General features: G+C 39.6%; 1 protein-coding gene across 5 annotated transcripts in view; it reads left to right on the top strand.

Moving 5' to 3' along the window:
* The window catches only part of SORBS1 (sorbin and SH3 domain containing 1), an 80,662-nt gene that overhangs the window by 25,688 nt on the left and 34,474 nt on the right, over window positions 1-20,500 (top strand). For all 5 annotated transcript variants that reach the window (XM_074907284.1, XM_074907285.1, XM_074907282.1 and 2 more), the window contains 9 exons: window positions 3,922-3,951; window positions 7,587-7,762; window positions 8,488-8,551; window positions 9,692-9,766; window positions 10,102-10,164; window positions 14,157-14,204; window positions 14,319-14,448; window positions 16,383-16,497; window positions 19,731-19,814. In XM_074907284.1, coding sequence (XP_074763385.1) covers window positions 3,922-3,951; window positions 7,587-7,762; window positions 8,488-8,551; window positions 9,692-9,766; window positions 10,102-10,164; window positions 14,157-14,204; window positions 14,319-14,448; window positions 16,383-16,497; window positions 19,731-19,814 — 785 coding nt within the window. The remainder of the gene's footprint in view (window positions 1-3,921; window positions 3,952-7,586; window positions 7,763-8,487; window positions 8,552-9,691; window positions 9,767-10,101; window positions 10,165-14,156; window positions 14,205-14,318; window positions 14,449-16,382; window positions 16,498-19,730; window positions 19,815-20,500) is intronic.

Consider the following 20,500-nt stretch of genomic DNA (forward strand, 5'->3'; position numbering starts at 1 on the left):
AGCATCTGAAGCAACTTTGTTTATGTGCTTCTGAATGAGGGTGTCTGGATTCCTCAAGTGCTTCAAGAGGAGAAAATACTATTTGAGGCAGGCTTTTTTAATCTCAAAGCCTTTTGTTCACTTTCTTGAGGTGGGATACTCTTTTGGTTGGTTGTCATATTAAATCTGGAGCATTTCAGTGTGTAGCACACAAGGATATTTTCTCACTGTAGATTTTAAGAGCAGGAGAGATAAATTTGTATAATATGGTGATCCACACATAGTGGCTCTGAGACAACAGATGTCAAGTTGTTCTGTTTACTACCTTCATGGTTAATAATTTGTCCTGTCTGAATATGTCTTGCCTCTGACCACTAGCACTCATGATACTATATCCTGATAGATTTAAGAGCCTTCTCTCATCACAGTTTTTGTTGACTGCAATATAGATCATGGCCTGATAAGCAACTTGACCAAGTCTATGAAGTATCTCATTCCAATGCCTTTTTTCAGTCTTCATTAGTCAAACTTGTAATTTGCAAGAATCATATTAAACTGGTTTGATAAGGCATCTTAGTCATAAATCTGTATTGACCGACATTGTGTGTGTCATACTATCTATTTAGTAGTAAAATACCATATAAGTCATTACAATATTTTTTTTCTGGCATTGCCGTTGACTTGACAGACAGATGTCCAGCCATCTCACTAATGCTTTTAGAAGGTTGTCACAACATTTGTCTTCTTCCTTGTCCTGTGGAGTTTCCTTGGTATTTCAAGACATACTGAGGATGAATGTTAATGGTCCAATGAGATGCTCTCTTCATAATCGCTCTCTTTAGAGTAGAAAACTGTTCTAAAACTCTTCAATACAATTTATATGAACATGCTAATTTTCAAGTTGTCATTCAGCGTAGTCCTTAGTTACTGTTGAAGTGGAAAGTATTTCTCCACCAGGCAGTAGGATATCAGACTTTTTTTTTCTTTTTTTTTCAAATGCAGAATGGAAATAGTAATCAGATGTGTCTTTTCTGCCCTCTTATTAAGAGTTCCACTTTGCCTATTTGGTAAAAGAACAAGATTATTGCTAGATTTCTGTTTATTCTTCGTGTACCTTAAAACCTATTTTTGAGTCTCTGAGACATTTTTTCCATTGTAATTTTCTTTCACTTCCTAATATACATAACTTACTCATAGGTATACATTTTCTTAGTTGTCCATATTTTTATGTGTTGAGGGTTTCTTACAGTTCCTTATGCTTCCATTCTTATCTAGGCTTTATCCCAGCATAGCATTAAGATTTCTTTTTGCTGACTTAGTCTTTTTAAATGGTTCTTAGGTCTTGGTTGTCTATTACATTTCTGTCCTGGCTGACATGATTCATATTTAGAATAGACCTTATCTATTCAAAACTGGTTTAGTCTCATGGCATATAACAAATTGTTACTAGGTTATGATCCACCTTCCCCCGAATGGTTAATTATGTTTTGTACTGAAATCAATTCCTTCATGTCAAGTTGAGGTTTAATATAAATTGTTAATAATATAAATACCCTCTGAATTAGGTATTTCAAGGTCATTTTAATGCTGGCAGTCTGAGATCTCCAGTAGTTTAGTTAGTCTTCCAGATGGATAATGTGGCTTGCTTTCTCCTCAGAGGATTATTGATTGCTTTTTAAGGAGCTGGTTATCTTATTCTCTGGAGTGACTGTTGTAGCAGACTTCACCCACTGTCCTATTTTATGCTTTATCTGCTAGTTCATTAATCTGTCAGCATGCAAGACTCTTGGATTTGGAGCTGTCAGAGACATAGAAAAACATAATGCAATTTGAAGCACAGAAACTGCACTATATACTTTCTTTTGTCTGCTAGATGAGAGATCTCAGATTTTTTTCTATTGAATTTCAGTAAAACCAACTGAATAAGATTTATGCTTATAAACAAGTCATATCAGATCCTCTTGTTCATTTCTAGCACCAAGGTAAGAATTTCTTCCCCTCATATCTGTTGGTGTCTTGATTAATTTTTTGACACCTTTGTTTTGCACTGAAGGTGTACTCAAATACTTCTTTCCTCTACCCCTTTTGCTACTGGCTTCAAGTCTTAGTTTCCTCCAGCGCTTCCTCCTCTGGGAACTCTGAAGGCCTCTAATCATTCCTTCACTGTTGCGAGCAGTTATGTTCCTCTGCCCAACCCTTTCTCTGAGATGTCTACAAGTTTTTGGCCTTTGCTTACAGTCCCAGATCACAAGAGAGTGAAAGTCTCAGTTAGCAGGTGTGTGCCTGGGTCTGCAAGCTGGCTCCGGTCAGACGGGAGAATGAAATAGCAGACACCTCCTGCTCCTTCTGCTTCTATCCAGCAGCAGCTCTCTTTCCTAGTCAAAGACATAAGTGAAAAGGAAATCTCCTCTTCATGTAAAAAGTACCTTTTTTTTTTTTTTTCCCTGAAAAGTCTTTTCATCCATGATATTCTCTCCCCTGTGGAAGAAGAGGTAGGAAAGACCTCTCAAGCATCGACTATTTGAACCACAGGTTTTTGTTAGGAGACCTTAGTGATTGAATGCAGTTCTCCTCAGTGAAGGTGATGGCTGAAGCTGAGACCATCCTCTTTTGCATCTCTTCTCCTTTCTCCTAATACAGCAGCCTACTCCTGATGGCCTCCTTAGAAGAGTGAAGCTTGAAGCAGGTGTTTCCCATCTACTTCTTAGGTTCAGATTACTAACCCTTCCTTTTACCCATTGCATGTAGAGGTTTGTTTCATATGCTGGCAGCTATCATGTGAGCATAATGTACATGAGCAGCTTGCCATCAGTGGTTAGCAAGGCAGAAATGCTGTGCTTAAAAGAACAGAATTCATAGGTAGTGGTGAGGGAGCTGCACTTAGTGAGGGGAAAATATCAGTCTCCCTTGCTGAGACAGTCCACTTAGTACAAATATATAGTAAAGGTGGGTTCTGCTAGGAAACAGCATACACCTGGAAGATTGTTACCTGTGGCAAACTTGCTTGGTAAGTGTCCCACATCACTCCAGAGCACAGTTATTTCCTGGACAGACATTGCATGGCATGGTTTATTATTAATACAACAAGTGTGATTAATATTTTTGAAATCTTTCCATTAACAGTGTGAGCTTTCAGGAGTGTTAGTATTTTGTATGTTAGTCAAATAGTTTATTCTTTTAAAATTTCTTTCATGCTTTAAATTAAAGGAATAATTACTAGGGATTAGAAAGAGCAGAGAACAGAGCACTAAGAATTCTTGGTTTATTCTCAGTCATGACTTGGACAAGTCATTTGGGTATCCCTTTAGAAAGCAGCTGTGAGCATCAACTTTAAGATGGTCAAACATGTTGGAAGATAGCACAAAGGTCCTAGTCTGGGAACTTAGTAATGAAAGGCCCTAAACCAAGGGGACCATTCTGAGAGTCAAAAACTTAGCCAAGCTGTGTCTGTGAGCAAATCCCTGAGTCTGTGGCTCAGTAGTATGTGACGAGACTCAGCAAGCACCAACAATGACTCAGTCCTTTCCTATATCCCTTTGAAATGCTACAGCATTATTGTTTCAAAATGTCCTTCATGCTAATAGTAACAGAGTTTCCAAGTTGTTTGACTGTCTTTACTGTTTTTCAAATTGTCTCCTATCCAACTTTTTTCATTCTCTGTTGTTAAGAAAAAATAAGAAATAAAAATTAAATGTTCTTTACAAATGTATCGGTCACTGCATCATGAAATGTATATTATTCCATGAGTTTACTGTGTGGAGAAGGGACTGTGGGCTGTCACTTCAGCAGGATATTTGAAAACAGATTCTCTCCAGCAGCTGCTGCCATTCTGTCTACAGTGTATTTCTTGCCTGTCAGAAATGCAGCACCAGAGCACTTGCTGTTTATGTCTCACCCATTTGTTCTGTATTTCTTTTTGTTTTGTTTCTTCCTTTACCACAGAACAGCAAAAAAGGCTTAGTAGCCTGGCAGGTATGATGTGAAAGGTCTGCTACCCCCCAGCTGCTGCCTCTGCTCGAAGCAAAGCTGCTGCTCTGTTAGCTTGTGGAGTACCTTCAGCAAACACACTTCCCAGGAACTGCAAAGGAATTAGTATAAATATTTGTCATGGCTTAGTCCAGGTCACTGAATGTTTCATTTCAGTCTTTTCTCCTAATGCTACCTGTGTGGCCACATGTTAAAATACTGAAACCCTAAACTATTTGTCTGTTCTTCCTAAGTCATAAGATTTACATACAGTTTGATTGTTCTGGTTGACTTCTGGGGCTGCCTTTAGGTTTATTCTTTTGGGGCATACTCTCAAGTTTCTTTACACAGCTGTTAGTCTTGCTTGTGGTGAGGAGAGAGGAAGAGAAATAAAAATCAGTATTTGCATGACTCCAAGAGCTGAAGTATTTGTGCCAGATGTCAAGAAATAGATGATAAAATTATAGTGTGCAAGTACACACGTGTGCTGCCACGCTTCTCTCCCCAGGCAGCTCTCTGCTCTTGCAACATGTGTGAGAGTGTCCTTGCAAGAAGAGCAAGTTGTTCTCCTGGTCATCTTTCCCTCCCTGTACCCCAAAAAGAAGTAACTCAGTCCGCTGTTCCTATAACACCCACACCATATTGTGCACTGCTTACCCATATCATCATTCTTTGGTTATAGCCATGGAGGGGTAAATGGAGAGACGAGCAAGAAGAGTGTCACAGATAGTGCCTAAGCACTTCAAATATCACAAATAGAAACACAGAGAAGCCAATACTGCGTGGTCTTGCTCTGCTGCATGGGCCCTGGACTAGTGGAGTGTGCCCTGTAAGGAGAGCGTCTGCCCATGAGGCAGCTGCTGACCTGGTCAAACTTCATCCACCTGGTTCCTCGGCTGTGACACCAGCCTGTCCCTCCTCTCCGCTGCCACCCTGCTGTGGTGACAGGCTGCATAACAGCTCCTTACTGTAGGTGGTGTCTCATGAGACACCACTCAGCTGGAAGTTTAATGCTTGGCTCCAAGTTCGGACAGAGGTTTCCTGTTGGTTTTCTGTTTTGCAAGCTGTTTCCCATCATTATCAGGAACTCCTTTCATTTCTGAACTAGAGATAGCCACAGAGCAGTGTTACAGACCAAATGATCCTCAGTCTGGAAGATTGAAGCACCTTGTGGCACAGCTGGGTCTGCACCTACTCTTGGTGTACCAAAACAACCACACAAAGCTGCTGGCTGACACCTCTCCCCCTGCTTTTTATGTTCTGTTGGTTACAGCAGTAAAACTCTCTTGCTGTGCAACCCTATATATTGCTGCTGCTCTTGCAAAAGGATGGCCCAGGTGCCATGGAGTGTGCTGAATGGTGCAATCTGGTTATTTGGGGGATTACGTACCAGATTTGGCGCTCTGATTTTTAAATACTTCAAATCCTGGTATGTACCCCTGTAAACTCTTTTGAAATCATTGGAGCTGCATGGCAAATAAGTCAGTGTGAAGTCCAGCTGTTGTTCTCTAAGTTGTAGGGTATTGTAGGAAACTGTGGTGAAAGATGTCTGTTTAGTTCCTTCCTCTGCGAAGATGCTGGTGCAGCAGGTGTCTATGTTTGCAGTATCAGCTGAGCAGCCAAACTGGACCAGCATTTAATCTGACCCTCTTGGTTGAGTCTTGTGGACCTAGGAAGTACTTGCCTGGCAGGGTGCACAGGGAGGGCTTGACCTAATACAACTCATGCTGTCAGAACAGGCTTTTCCTGCCTTCAGGGTTGTCAGTACAGCACCTTCAACCAGTTCTAAGTGGACTCCAAAAAAATTTTTGAAAACTCTTTTAAAATACGTTACACTGGCTGATAGGTTTTAACCCTGGCTATGCCATGCTAGATAGCTCCCAAACCTTCATGTTTAATATTATAAGATAGAAAGGCATGGTTGGGAGATGGCTGGTACAGGCCAGATGGTGGGTTTTGGTTTTGCTAAATCATCAAAATAAAGATTTTGCTTAGATCATGGCTGTGGCACTGGGACATCGTGATACATCTACCCTGTTGTTTATGTTTATATTAGGTTTTTCGAATATTATCATTGTAGTTTCAGATGGGATCTACCTGACAAGCAGCCAACCACTTTTCCTGTGCAGGGAGCTAGAGAATGAAAGAGAAACAATATATATTTACCAAGCCTGTCAGAGAAGGTCAATGACATTGAATTCTAAAGGCTAAAGCCTGCAGAAAATAATGACTTTTCTAGACTAGAAGCTCAGGACTTGTAACATAAGTAGTGACAATGGTAAGTAATAGAAAAGCTGTGACCTTTCCTTAAGTTTGCATCCTCTCCTCATCCACATCCAAAAACCTGCTTACTTTTTGTCTTCAAGGTCATGGAAGAATGGTCTAGATTCAGTTTCTCTTTCTGTGCTCTGTTTCTAGAGTTTTATTAAGTTCAGTAACGGAAATGGACCAAATACTTCCTAAAAATGGAGAGCCCTGTGCACCAAGGGACATGAAAGGACCGAAAGACTGCACACACATTCACAGGGAGGGGAAATAGGATGAAAATGCTAAACAAGGATTTCATAGATGCTTTTCCCCATTTTGAACATTTACAAACATTATTTCATTTTTCCTTAAAGAGGAGGAAGACCTAAATTTTGATGGTAATTTCAAACCATCTACTCAAACACAAATCTTTCATGTACTAAGTTTCACAGGGCAGAATTGTGTTTGCTCAAGGTACCAATGGACCAATGCTTTGTTATGCATGAGTCTTTTCTCTGCTAACTGCCCCTTTCAGATTTCTGCACATTTAATGGCTTTGGTCAGTATGGTGATGTGCATGTGAATAAATATTTCTCTCTCTATCTCTATTTTTAATGCATGCAGTGATGTAAAAAGGATAGGACTTGGCAAAGTCTTGATGAGGCAGACTGTAAAATCACAGATGTTTCATCTCCAGAAAATCCACAGAAAACCCTTGGTAGAGTCTAAGGGTTGTTGTGCTGCATCCCTCCAGAGCATAGTAGAGCTTCAGAGCAACCTGAGCTCCCTTAGTTCTTTGGTCAGTGGTGGTAATGGTGTGCCTACTGTTACATGTGGGTGTCAGTTGGGCAGTGTCAAGGAATTCCAGGTAGTAGCAAGGTGACCTGGAGCAATTAGTTGTCGCCTGCCATCTTTATGCAAACTCATGTGCAAGAGGAATCATATATGCTTAAATAACGGTAGAATTTGTTATTTACTGGTTAGGGCACAGAGATGATTTGGAAGCATCACATACTGACTGTGATGAATGGGATTGTCAAACAGGTGAGTGCAAGCTGTTAAAAAGTAGTGCCCCACTACCATGTAGGATGCTCCATTAGATTGAAATCACCAACAGAAAAAGATGTCTGGGAGACTGTATCACGGATGTTTTTTGATGAAGAATGAGATTGCAGAGTCGCTGGTTAGTCAAAGCTACCTGAGAAATGCTAGCCTGCTTTTGTTGACATCAAACATTTTCTTGGTATATTTCTTTTAATTCAGGCGCTAGCCACAGCTAGCAGTGACAGTCTGTCTCATCAACTACTTGCTAGGATTTTTGCCTTAAAAGAGTGGAATATGGTGATGTGGTGAAATGCTGGGATGAGATAAGAATCCCCCATTGTCATTTCCAGATTCAGTGCCGGACAGACTAGTTTCTGATAAAGTTGACTCAGCACTCATACGGGACAAGCCAGCTCAGGAGCCGGTACCAAGTGAGAAGAGGACAATGGAGGAGAAGAGAAGCATTGGCAAGAGCCCTCAGCAAATGGCTGATACATCTGTCGATGATATTGGTATTCCACTGAGGGTAAGACAACATTGAGCATGTGGTAGATGCACAAAACTTGTGCCAGATTCTGCCTACCTTAGGACTCAGGTAATCTCAGAGACTGTAGAGATTTAAGGGATGATAGAATTCTAGTTATAATGTATTTTATTATGAATGCTTCCATTTGCTATCAGTGACCTGTTTCAGCTGCCTCATAAGGAAAAAAATTAAAAATTAATATATCTTTTCATCATATTTGAAAATACAGCAGCTAAGGCAGAGTTTTGTCTTATTTTAGCCATTTTAAAGGCAGATATGTCTTTTATATGACATGTTTAAGTTTATTCAGTGTTCAGGGGAAATTATCATTACAGGAATTATTAACCTCTTCTTACAACTAGTGTTTAGAGTGACTTGAACACTAAAGGTTTCTAACTGTCCATTGAATACTTAGGAAAACAGTACATAAGATTAAAATAGGCAGGGTGTGTACTTTTAGATGTCAAATCAGATTAGTATGCAAAACCTTCCACACAATCTACAGTTCTACATAGTTTACAACCTACCTCTGCAAAGCTTGCACATTATGAGTAACTTGAGTGAAGCCTGTAGCTTCATTACATATGAAATTATATATCTGAGTGAAATCACTCATATTTCAAAGTATTAATTTCATATAATAGAGTGTCAACCTTTTCCATTGCTGGAAAGCTGGTAGAATTCATGGTTGTGATTATTTATGTGTATATTTGTTTTTCCAATAGAATACAGACAGATCGAAGGACTGGTACAAGACAATGTTCAAACAGATCCACAAGCTAAATAGAGGTACTGTAACACAGATGGTTTTTATTTACTTCAGAAGACCACATTGATAACATTTTGTTTCATTCATGTGAAGATTTGTACTGCAGGTTACGTCAAAGCATTTTATGTTCACTAGTATTCGCTCTGCACTGCAGAACTCAGCCAATGTATTTGAAATATCTGAAGTCAAGGGTGAGAGAACAGTAAAGTCCAAAGAAAGGTCTGAATTGTTCTGAAAGGTGAACTGAAGTGGTCTTATGAAATCAAGAGTGCTGAGATCAGAAAGCTGCTAATAATTTCATACTTAGAGACAGTAGATCCCTGAACTCCAGTTTTAGCAGGTAACCCCACTTTTAAAGGACAGTAGGCTATCACTGAAACTAGTCTATGCATAAGAAAAAACTTTTTGCACTGTAAAGCTGTAGTACTTGCATAATGAAGCTTGATTTGGAACTCACTGAGACCAGTGGAAAGGTTTCAGTTGATTTTTGGTGAGTTCAGAATCTGAACTCTGCTTCTTCAAAACCTCAAATTTTCTCCTTTCAAAACCTTAAAGTTCTGGTGAGCACTTGCAAACTTTGTAGTGATGCACTCTAAGGGGATCCCCTACTTCGGGGCACGTCTGTGCCTGGCCGCTGATAAATACATTTATGTTCTTTCTTCTGTGTGAGAAATGGCTGCAGTAACATTTGCAAACTTGAACCCTCTGAACAGCCTGATGTGGAGGCAAAAATGCAATTCAGAACTGCACTTATATAATAAAACATAGAGCATGCGAAACTGGAGCTGTATTTGCTGCTGCAGGTGCTGTCATGATGGGCTTTTTGCATAGATAGATGCTGTGTTGTATTAGATGGAATGAAAAAGAGTTAAACTCTTCCTAATCCCCGTGCTCTTAACAGAGGTTCTTCAGCTCAGGGCACAGCCTGTGCTTCAGAAGGAGGAGATTGAGTTCAGTCCCCTCAGTTTCCAGGATCTCTCGCAGGGCCCGCACATGCAAGGCAGCAATGAGCAAAGAGGCATCTTAAGTTGTGTCATGGTAGAACATCAGCACGAGAGGGACTGTTCAGCAGTCAGCTTGTATGGATTCTTGTCTCGCCCTTCTTCCCCTTTAAATCTGTCCTCTCTGTTCTTTTTTGCAAATCACGTTCCTCTCCTTAGACACTCCTGAAGAAAACCCTTATTGCCCTACCTACATATTTCCTGAACTTCCTGAAATCCAGCAAAAAAATGAAGGTACCAGAAGTTTAGTCAGAGTATCTGTTGTCTTGTGCTTTGAGTTAACTGTACTATAGCACCCTAATAGTAACTAGATTCAGGTTCTAGATTTCTGTTACCCATGTTTTTCACTGGCTGGAAATTCAGTTATGCCCAGTATACCTTCATGTGTGTTGCATAAAATAACTAAGTCTTTGCTAATCCATTAATCTTTTTTTAAAGTATGATGCCATTTACTTTAGTGTTATTAAAGTAGGCAATAAAATCATATGGTGATAGGAAATTGGGGGATGAAGCAGAACCTCCACTTCACTGTGGATAGTCTCAAAATCCACTGCTTTTCTCTGCTGCAGAAGACAATCCTTATTCTCCTACATACCAGTTTCCTGCGTCTACTCCTAGTCCTATCTCTGAAGGTAATAATAAAGGACCATATATATTTTTCTGCACAAATGCTGCCTTATCCATTTGTTTTCTTCCTGGAGTTTTTCTAGTTGCTGAGCATTATGCTGCCTCGTAATGATTTGCCGCACTCTAAGCATTGCCTTGACTGTATGATGCCTTTTTGGTTTTGCAGTGCTCCTTTGGCTTTTTAATTAGTGTTTGACTAATGCTACAGACTTGGGGTTTGCTTGGTTTTATGTGCTTATCAGTTATATTTAGCCATGTGTGTGCAGTGATTATTTAACATGCCTAGAATGCTGACTTACACGTAAAATTGTGATTTAACTGAGATTTCTCCCACTACCCTTTCAGATCAATAAATTTCTTTACTTCTGGTTTTAATATTAACACAATATTAGGGCCAGACCCAAAATGCTGCTGAAGGCTATTGGTAAAAGCTGCTTGCTTCAGTGTGTTTTGGATCAGTCCCTCAATGTAGTCTTTTAAATATAATTTGGTAACATAGGTTCAGGGCTGGCCTTAGGTACATTTGGCATATCTAGGCAAGGACAGAGTTTGACAGTCTCATCAGCACATCTTGCAAACTTGAAATAACACTGTCTTTACCTTATGTTCTTCCTGTGCTCAGCAGATTCCTTTAAATTTCAAGTACAAACCAGAATCCTTTCTAGTCATGTTTCAAGGATGGTGAAGTAGCATCTATTGCAGAGATAATCATGTAACTGTGTGCATATGCATGACAATGCTTATATTTGAGAAACACTGGAATCAGCTGCACACATTGGACATACAGACATTTCCTGATTGAGAAATTTTTGTTGGTGACAGCTTTATTGACTTGGTGCTTGAGTGTCACTTTAGATCCTGCAATTTAGACTGTGCCTCAAGCCAGCCCTGGTGAGACTATTAATTAACCAACCATTTAATTCAATGTTTATATTAAATGTATGGTGGGTACTATGTAAGAAGAAAACATACAATGGAGCTTCTAGCTGAGATGCTGAAAGACGACTAGGAGATGTAAGGTGCATTTCGCTGTTAAAATGAACGTGGACTACTGTCATAGAGGTATCTAAAGATACTAGCTCATTTCTTGGTGAAACCTGTAGGTGAAGAGTCCCATCTTGCAAATCATAATGAAGTTTAAATTATTTTCTATTGGCAGAATGGTATGAGGGTATGGATGACATAGGCAGTCTCAGTAACCAATTGATAAAGGAATTTTACAGTGCTTCGCTTTTCTTGTTTGTAATTAAGTTTGAAAATCCATTTTGTTCTTGTCTGAACTAACGTGGTTTGCAAAACCAATGATGATAATGTATTAAGAGTCTGGTTTCCCATAAATGTCTCCTATGCACTTACAGATGTGCATATGAAAGTAATTTGCTGGTTTAGGTAGTTGAAATTTTACTGGACCAAACACTTGATTTCAATTCTCAGTGCGTTGGGAAATGTTTCTCTAATATTTGCTTGGATTCTTTCCTTGAAAAAGAATTTGAAATATCTGTAGATGGGTTGGTGTGCATGTTTCATATTTAGAGAACATTTCGAAGTTATATACTCAATGGCAAAGTGTTTATACAGAGATGGGTCAAAGCCTCAATTTCGTAACAATTAGCATCAGAGTTTTTTGCTTTGGATTGAAGCATAGGATCTCCTAGAAACATCAAAATTTGGGCTCTCCTTTAAAATACCTTTAGAGTCTCTAGAAACCTAGAGTATATGGCCAACCAATGAAAAAAAGAAAAAAAACCACACCACCCTGCAGAGTCTCTAGGAACTACAGGAGAACAGCCTCTTCTCACTAAAAGAGTCAGATTTTGAAATTATAAACTGGTGTTATCCTGTTCCATTAAGGAGGATCCCACAGATAGAATGCAGTTCTGAGAGCCAGGAGATCTTGCTTTAATGCTCATCTCCAATTTACTCTTTAATCTTTATCAAGTTGTTCCAGATATCTGTGTTTCAGTACTCCTTGCTGTAAAAAGGGAAGAAATGTAGATACTCTTCATATGATACTCGAAGAAACAAAATGTGTCTGTTCTCCTTTATTAATGTAGATATTAGAATATTAGCCACTGGAAAATAACACTTATCTGAAGTGAATTTTTATTGAGTGGTTTTCCTGTCTGAATGATGAGCTATAATAAATGTTGATATTTCTCTTCAAGTAAATAAATCAATTTTTTCATTGATCACCAGCACTAAATAAGACTATGAGGTAAATAGATGTGAAGGTAGTTTTAGACATTTGGTCATTTGTATTTGTAGGGACTGAGAGTTTTGTGATTTACCAAGTATTTTGCTATCTGAATAAACCCATCTTTTATATAGGAATACCAGTCAATTTGTCAACAATTCAGTGTAATAACATTGAATAAATAAATATTTGTTGGCTGTGATTTAGGTTTAAAATATAGGAATTGGCCTGAAAATTGACCTTTGCTTTTTTTTTTTAACCTGAAGATTATAATAAACACACCAAAGTCAATAACCATCTGTTTGGAACTTAACTCTTCTAACTCATTCACCAAGAGAACTCAGCAGAGTGGCAAAAAGTTAAGACTTCTTTGAGCGTTCCTGAAAGGCTTGATTAAGGCTTGGAGTGCAATTTCAGGTCAGCTGTGTTAGCCAGATTGTTTTTTCCAGTTGATGAGATTGGCTGTAGCAGCTGATTGATATCCTCCTTGAGAGAAGAGCTGGAAATGGTTTCAATCTATGGATTGACGTCACTAAATTCACATAATACTTTTTTAGTGTGTTCTTTTCTTATCTACCTTATTCTAGCTTCATGTGTTTTGTTTTTCTTTTAATCTCTGTCACTTTTAGGGGTTTCTTCACAGAGATATTAGTAGTACCTTTGCTCACAGTTCTCTTTGCAGTAATTGCATTGTACTTTCCTGCATTTTTGTCTTGGAAGTCCTGTAGATGGCTCATATACACATTCCTGTAAGTTTGAACCCTCATCAACAGAGAAAGGTGATGGGCTTGTGGGTCTGATTTCCAGGTCTGGTCCCAACTTCCCCTGCTACCTCCTGCAATTCATTGAAGATTCATTCTAAAGCCTGTTGAAGATTGTGGAAAGATACCACTAAGTATCAAGTTAAAGTCTCTCTGGCTGTAGAGTGGGGGATGGTAATGCTGCCATCCTCCCACCTTGTTTTGGGGCACATTTGCCTTGTGCACTACAGTTCATGTTATCTTTGAATTAGACAGTACATGGTTCCACAACTCAAGGCAGCAGTTGTGTCCTGGGAACAACATTGCTGTGTGCAGTATAACACTTTCACTGTCAAAGAGAGAATGTTGTTCAGCTTGGGGGCCAGACCACGCCACTCAGTTGCAATGATGCCATCGCTATCTCTTTTAGAGCTACTTTAATATCTCTATTGCATTCTATAGACATGTCTTACCTATTTAAAAAGTAAGCTCTTCCTAACAAGGACAGTCTCTTGGTGCAAGTATACATGTGTGTGTCATGTCAGGAACATTATCTGTGCTTAAAAGATAATCTGAGTCAGTGAACATACTTCAACTTGGTGTGCAAGTTAATACAAGGAAGAGTTCCCAGCAGTTATCATATGTGATTGGGAGCATGACTGTTCAGCTCTATTCCTGTGTCTAGTGCCTAATAAATTATTTGGCTTATACTACGGCTTTTAGATCCTCTAGTTATCTTTCAGCTTTTGATAAAATGGACCTAATAACCCTTGCTGTAGAAGAGTTTTGTGATTAAAAGTGATTGTTTTCTAAAGTGCTTTGAGAGCCTGGAGAAAAGTATTAGTGTAAGTAGTACATTAGTATTTATGTCTAATCTAGGAATTATATTTAAATGCAAATTGAACCTCATTGGGATTTTCTTTTTTAGGGTCCTTTCCCTGTGGTAAGTATTGTACATATCACTCGAATTATGGCCAGTGTATTAGTATAAGAAATGGAAAGGGTCTGGTGCTTCTTCTTTGGGGGTCTTTCAGCTTACTTGCAAAATGCTTTTGTCTTTCAGATGAAGATTCTGATTCATACTCTCCTCGTTATTCCTATTCTGAGGACAGTAAGTAATTCACATTTCTTGTATGATTTGTCAAACAGAAAGGGCACGTAAAGCATGTATTTATTTGCCTCCTATCCAGTTCACCAATATTCCCATATTTGATTTATCCTACAGGCAGAAGCCAGCTTTCAGTTCCCCGCTCCAAGAGTGAGACGGACAATATTGATTCAGAGAAGGTTGTTAAGAGGTCTGCCACTCTACCACTGCCAAACCGTACTTCATCGCTGAAATCAAGCCCAGAAAGGTGACCTGAACTAAGATACACTTGGAACGGTACTCTGAAAGCTGTGAATGGGATGCGTACAGAGGTGGAAGCTTTAGGTCCACAACTGCAGTTAAACTTTTTTTGGGAAGTGAAGATGTAGTTTTGGCTCTGACTCTTTTACAAGGCAGCAGTGAACTACTTCGTTGTCACAGCCCAGTCCCCCATTTTGTCTGTCTGTTTTTTAACCAGGCTTCACACATTCTGGGTGAGGAGTGTTTCCCTGGATGTCATGCCTACACAGTGCCTTCCACAGAGGCACAGTGGAAACTCTTGGCTCAGTGTGACACTGTAAAAGCACTTCAGAATGCAAGAAAGTAGAATAATTGTGGAGAAGCAAAATTCAGATTTATGTTGAGCCTTGGTAAAAGTTTTGTTACATTTTTCATTTCTGAGGAGTCCCACCCATATGAACTTTATTGGAAGTATTCTAGTTAGCAGTGTCATTTCTGATCTTTCAAGATTACTTCCCTTCTGGTTTTTTGCTTTGTTTATTACCATGTATTTTAAAACTCTTTGTAACAGTAATGAATGTGTTTACCAAATGAAGGGAAAGCTGAATGAGCAATGAATATTTTATGTCCTGCTGAATTCTCCCAGCTCTTGAGCTGCTCCTCCCTCACGAACTTCCACGTGCTCTTAATGTTTTTCACTTGCTGCCTCAAATGAGCAATGCAATATAATTTGAGATTGCTAATTCAGTGAGTATCTCAGGCCACCAGATCAGGAGACAAAGTTTGCTGACAGAACATGTCTTCCTTATGTAGGAATTGAAGGCATAGTACTTAGGCCATTTTAGAAAACTTGTGCAAGTGAAAGGATTACAATAATTAGTACTTCCTACTATCTAGTGACAAAACAGTGTTTCATGAGGAAGAAGTTTCTCTGCAGTTGGAAACTTAAGCAGTCAAATTTATTCTAGACATCAAAGATGTTGAAATTTGTACACTGTTTGTAGGCCAGTCATTTTGGCTGCTGTCTTTAAAAAAAAAAAAAAAAAATTGATTGCCTCTGTCTCTCCTAAGCCAGTGGATAGAGTTTGGGCAACTCAATGGGTTGTTCCTGTCCTAAACCAGATCAGTAATGTAAGTGGGAGGAAACCTGGAGCAGCAGTTTTAGTTCAATGCCTCAATTTTGGTGAATGCTAGGTGAGATGAATCCATATACAACATTGCCCACCAAAGGGAACATATCAAGAGCAAGATCAGAATTAGTTTACCGGTTTAAATGGCCTGATTTCTGGGCTTTTTGGGGGGCATTGGTTATTCTGCATGAGGTGTTTGAATACATTACATTTCAGAGGAGCCGGACATTGTAGGATATGGACGCTGGATGCTTTGTGATTACTGTTGTCAGAACTGTGCCAATGTGGACAATGCACAAAATTATAGTGGTTTGGTAGTCAACGGACTGTTCTTAGCCACCTTTACATATACCAGTATGAGATCATTCATTCATGTCTCTAGAAAAGACCCCCTCTTGGACCCCAGAGTGCACATAGAATCCAGAGCAGTAGTGGTCATGTAATGTGATGTGGCTAAAATGAAGAAGTTTAACAAAAGAGCTTTAATCTGAATTCTGATCAGAGTTTGGACATGTTCATATTTGTGGGCTTCGTTGAAGCCCATCACTAAGCTATTTCCAATCAGGAAAGATACAGAAGCCTGGAAGTTTATTGAAAGTACTGTTCCAGCAGTTTCAGCACTTGAGCTGTATCAAACTCTGCCTGCTACAGATAAACAAATACATGCCTGGAGCCCTGTCTGAACTGTTTCTCTTGCAGCAGCCTGCTTTCCTAGGTTAGAAGAAGTTCCCTGATTAAACTACGATTAACAGGGAAAGGCGCTTGTCAAAAGGAAGTGCTTGTCTCCATGGAAACCACAGTGGTTTGGATTAATTGGTCTTTCTTTCCTCAGGACTGACTGGGAGCCTCCAGACAAGAAGGTGGACACCAGAAAATACCGTGCGGAGCCCAGAAGCATTTATGATTATCAGCCAGGGAAGTCCTCAGTTCTGAACAATGAAAAGATGGTAATCTTTGTTTTATCCTAGTTTGTGGCTTTATCCTGTGATTGTAAAATATTCCCCAAGTGCTTGACCAGTTTCATTTGGAAAGGAATTCTTATGCTTACATTGCAGTGCTCACATGATGTATTTCCTGTATATTTTGTTTTGAAAACTGTTTTGCATAACTTCCTAACATTTTTGTTCTCTATAAAGCAAGTTCCAGGGGGATTGAGAGACTTCTTTCCTTTTGGACGTGTTGTTTTCTGTGTTAAGTATGGATCACTAACCGTAGTTTTTAATCCATGTTTGACACTGTGACCTGTTTAGCAGCTGTTTTGCCAGCTGCACTTTTTCTAGTGCACAGCATTAGTTGATGCAGGAGGGTTGAATGCATTATGCAACAAATCAGGGTGGTTCAGTTTCTATGTGCCTCTGATGCTTTAAACACCAAAGGAATAATTTTTAGAGTGCCTGTAATGTGCCTTCAGCGATGCCTCTGAGGCACATTGGGACATGGCCATCTCCCCTCCCCTGGGCTGCTTTCTTCCTCAGCTGGATCTCGCCACTTCTGTGGCAGGGGTGGCAGAACTGAATGTGAGCTGGCTCCCCAGCTACACCAGTGTGTAACCTAGAGTATTAAGTGAGCTGTTACCAATTTCAGTTTGAATTTGTAAGTAATGCTGTGAATTGTGACAGCTAGGAGACATACAAAAGTCTCGTTCTGCAGCCTTGGCTGAGAACACTTGGCAAGGGACAGGGCAGAGAGGTGGTGCTAACTTTGTCAGCCAGTCCTGTGTAAATCACCACAGCTCACTTAAGGTGTCCGTCAGTGGTACAAGTGTGGCACTCTAAACACTAGAAAACACTGAATGAGATTACTAGTGAGTAGCCAGTTTGGTACATAAAGATGTAATTGTTCTAGATAAACATTAGTTTGAAGGATTCAATTAGAAGCACTTATTGCATGTGAGATTCCAAATGTAAACTGGACTTTGAGCCTTAACAGCTCAGGCATTAGTCCATGCATGCAGTAGGTAAAGGAATGCTTCTGAAAAACCTGCCACAGATTTTACACAAGAGTGAACAGCAGTTTCAATCAATAGAAACGTAAGAACCAAGTCTGATCTGGAACCTGATGTTTCTCCTTAGTATTTTGGTGGGTTTTCTTTTTTCCTTCCAAGTGCAATAAAGGTCCATCACTTTTTGAAGATCCTGCAACCACCATCTTTTAACATCTGCGTCCCTTCATTGACTTCAACAAAGTTGATCCTGATAGAACCATGATCCTAGTGCCTACTGAAATGGGCAATGGATGACTGTCTAGATCCTACTGGGCATTGGCTCAGCCCATTTAGAGAAGTGCCAGTGAGAAGTGGTTTGAACATGGTATGACAACTCCATTCTCCTGCAGTCCATCCTGGAACAAGATTTCTGCTGACTTAAGTGGCAATTTTGTCTCACAGTAAACAGCCAAGATTAAACCTTGTGGCAAAAGGCCTGCTTCATCTGTGTATTTAAGCCTTTGTAAAAGGTGTGTCATCACCAGTGGCATATCAGTGGCATCACATGTTTAGACTTCATCAGGTACTTAATTGAGCTGCTGAATCGGAGTCTAAAAGCCAAAGCAGGAATATCATCAGCATAATTGAGAAAAGTTATACAGAGCTCATCAAAGACAAGAAGAATGTGATAGATGTGTTACTTTGAGTGTAATTTTTTGAGTTTTAATTTCAAGCCATATATCACCGAAGAAAGAAGGTCTTGAAATAGTGGCTCCATGGTCTCCATCAGTTTCACTAAATACAACAGTAACACGGTGGTTAGCAACTAGATCTTTTAAGGAGGCTGAAGGAGGTTTGTCGATAACTCAAGGTAGTGACACCCAGAGCTGTGACTATCAGAATCCCAATTCAGAACAATTTCAGAGCAATGAAGAGCCTCCCATTGATGTCAGTGGGCTTTTTTTTAATGTAAAGGCAGTTATATAACAAGATGAGTGCTTTTAGTTGGAGTCCAGTAAGGAAAAATATGGAGGCATTGCTTCTATTGTGCCTTTAAGAAACAGTCAAATCTTTCTCCAGGCCATTGAAGATCAAACATGATGTAACCATTTATCTTTCAGACTGAAGCACTGCCCCTCTTTTGGCATCAGTCTTGAGCTTTTGTCCTAGAGCTTTTCTTGTGATGCCTAGTGTGTGAGTCTGGGACATCAAGCAAAGCCCAGCACTGTTGGGAACTCCCTCCTGCCTCTGTAACCCCATCACAGGAGGATTTGTATCAGGACACTTTGGCTGTCTGTGCATGTGTGTAGCTCATCGCTTGTGATCAAGCACTTGGGATCACACTGGCATATCAGACATAATGTATTTTATATTTTTGGTGCTCTGAAATCCATTGTGTGTAAGACTGGGTACACTGAAATGCAAGAGTTAGCTTGTCTTTTGGGGAGTGGCACCTCATAATCCTCAGTAGTGGACTTTATTCTCTTGTCTCACCAGTAGTGTTTTTAAACAGCTACAACTATTACAGCTTTTTTTGTTTCATTAAAAGAGTTTGTATGAACAAAAGGGAATTTCCTTTTCAACTGTACTGTTTTCTGTCCTGTCTGGTTTTTCTTCACTGTAGCTTTGTCTGATTCTCTAACATTTATTTGTGAAGAAATAAGTAATATTGTGTCTCTGTCCCTTCAGAGATCTTTCAGGGATGTGTTCTCTCTGACTTTTGTCTCCTTTGGTTTAGAAAACCACCTTTCACTCTGTTTGCAGTGTATAGAACAGGGTTTCTCACATATTCATGTTCTGTTAAAGATGCAGTATTTGATTCAGGTCTCACTGAATCTCTTTTTTAAGCAAATGAAGACTTAAAAATTTTTTAAAGTACATGCAGCTTTGGACTCGATGGAAGTGTCTGACAGTAGGACTGAGGGACTGGTTGACTCCCAGCTCTTCCACTGAGTCTACCTCTGATGCTGGACAAGCTGCATAATCTCTCTCTGTGTGGGTCCTCTGATCTGTAAAATGCAGTTCATTCATATTCCTGTTGCTCACAATGATGCCATTAGGCTTAGATGATGTTTGCAAAGCAGTTCATGGCCTTTGTGAGAGAGGTGCTGTAGAAATTCAAAATTATAAGGCCTAAATATCTACATTTTAGAATGGAAACCATGGGATCTGCATCTCTAACAGTCCCTTTCCGTGTATTCTTTGCATAATGTTATCCTTCTCTTTCTTCCATTCCCCTATCACCAACTCCTTTAGACTCGGGATATAAGCCCAGAAGAGATAGATTTAAAGAATGAACCTTGGTATAAATTCTTTTCGGAATTGGAGTTTGGGAAACCGGTAAGTTTGATAGTTCGATGACCAATGAAGTCGACCTGCCTTTTTTTTTTTAATGGTTGTCACATCTCTTTGCTAGGTCCTAAACCTCGAACAGCTGCCTTACTTGTTTAAAAATGTGATTGTTCATAACCTCATCCTGATACTGATGTAAAGCAGCTGTTCTGTGACTACTTCAAGCATTTTGAAGCTATTTACAAACATTCCCCACCTTCCAGCCATATTGCATCAACAAGGCAATATTTTTTCACACACCACAGTTCAAACTGCATTTTTGTTGTTAATATTAGAAGTAATGGCCTATTCTCATTATTGGAAGTCCTTATTCTCCCTCTGCCTAACAAGATCTAGGATGGCTGATAGGTAACTTTAAGGCAAGGAGAATCACTCATTTATTCCTGGCCTTGGCTTGTAAACTCTAGGTCCGTAATTTCCAGCTATCCATAAATAGATCACGACCCTGTTTCCTGCTGATTTCCTTATGCATGTAGCTGCCCCGTTGCCTAAATGGGGTGCATCAGTCTGTGTTGAATAGTCTGTGCCATTCCCTGAAACCAAAGCAGTCTGAGAACAGTGTGCTTTCTTTACAAATGGAGCTGTGTTGCTATGTGTGTGGGGGGGGGAAAAAAAAAAGGCAAGCCTTGATTTCCCCACTCTGGAAAAAGATGACACAAAGCTTAATCATGCAG

The sequence above is a fragment of the Athene noctua genome, chromosome 5, assembly GCF_965140245.1.
Source record: "Athene noctua chromosome 5, bAthNoc1.hap1.1, whole genome shotgun sequence".
Taxonomy (NCBI): domain Eukaryota; kingdom Metazoa; phylum Chordata; class Aves; order Strigiformes; family Strigidae; genus Athene; species Athene noctua.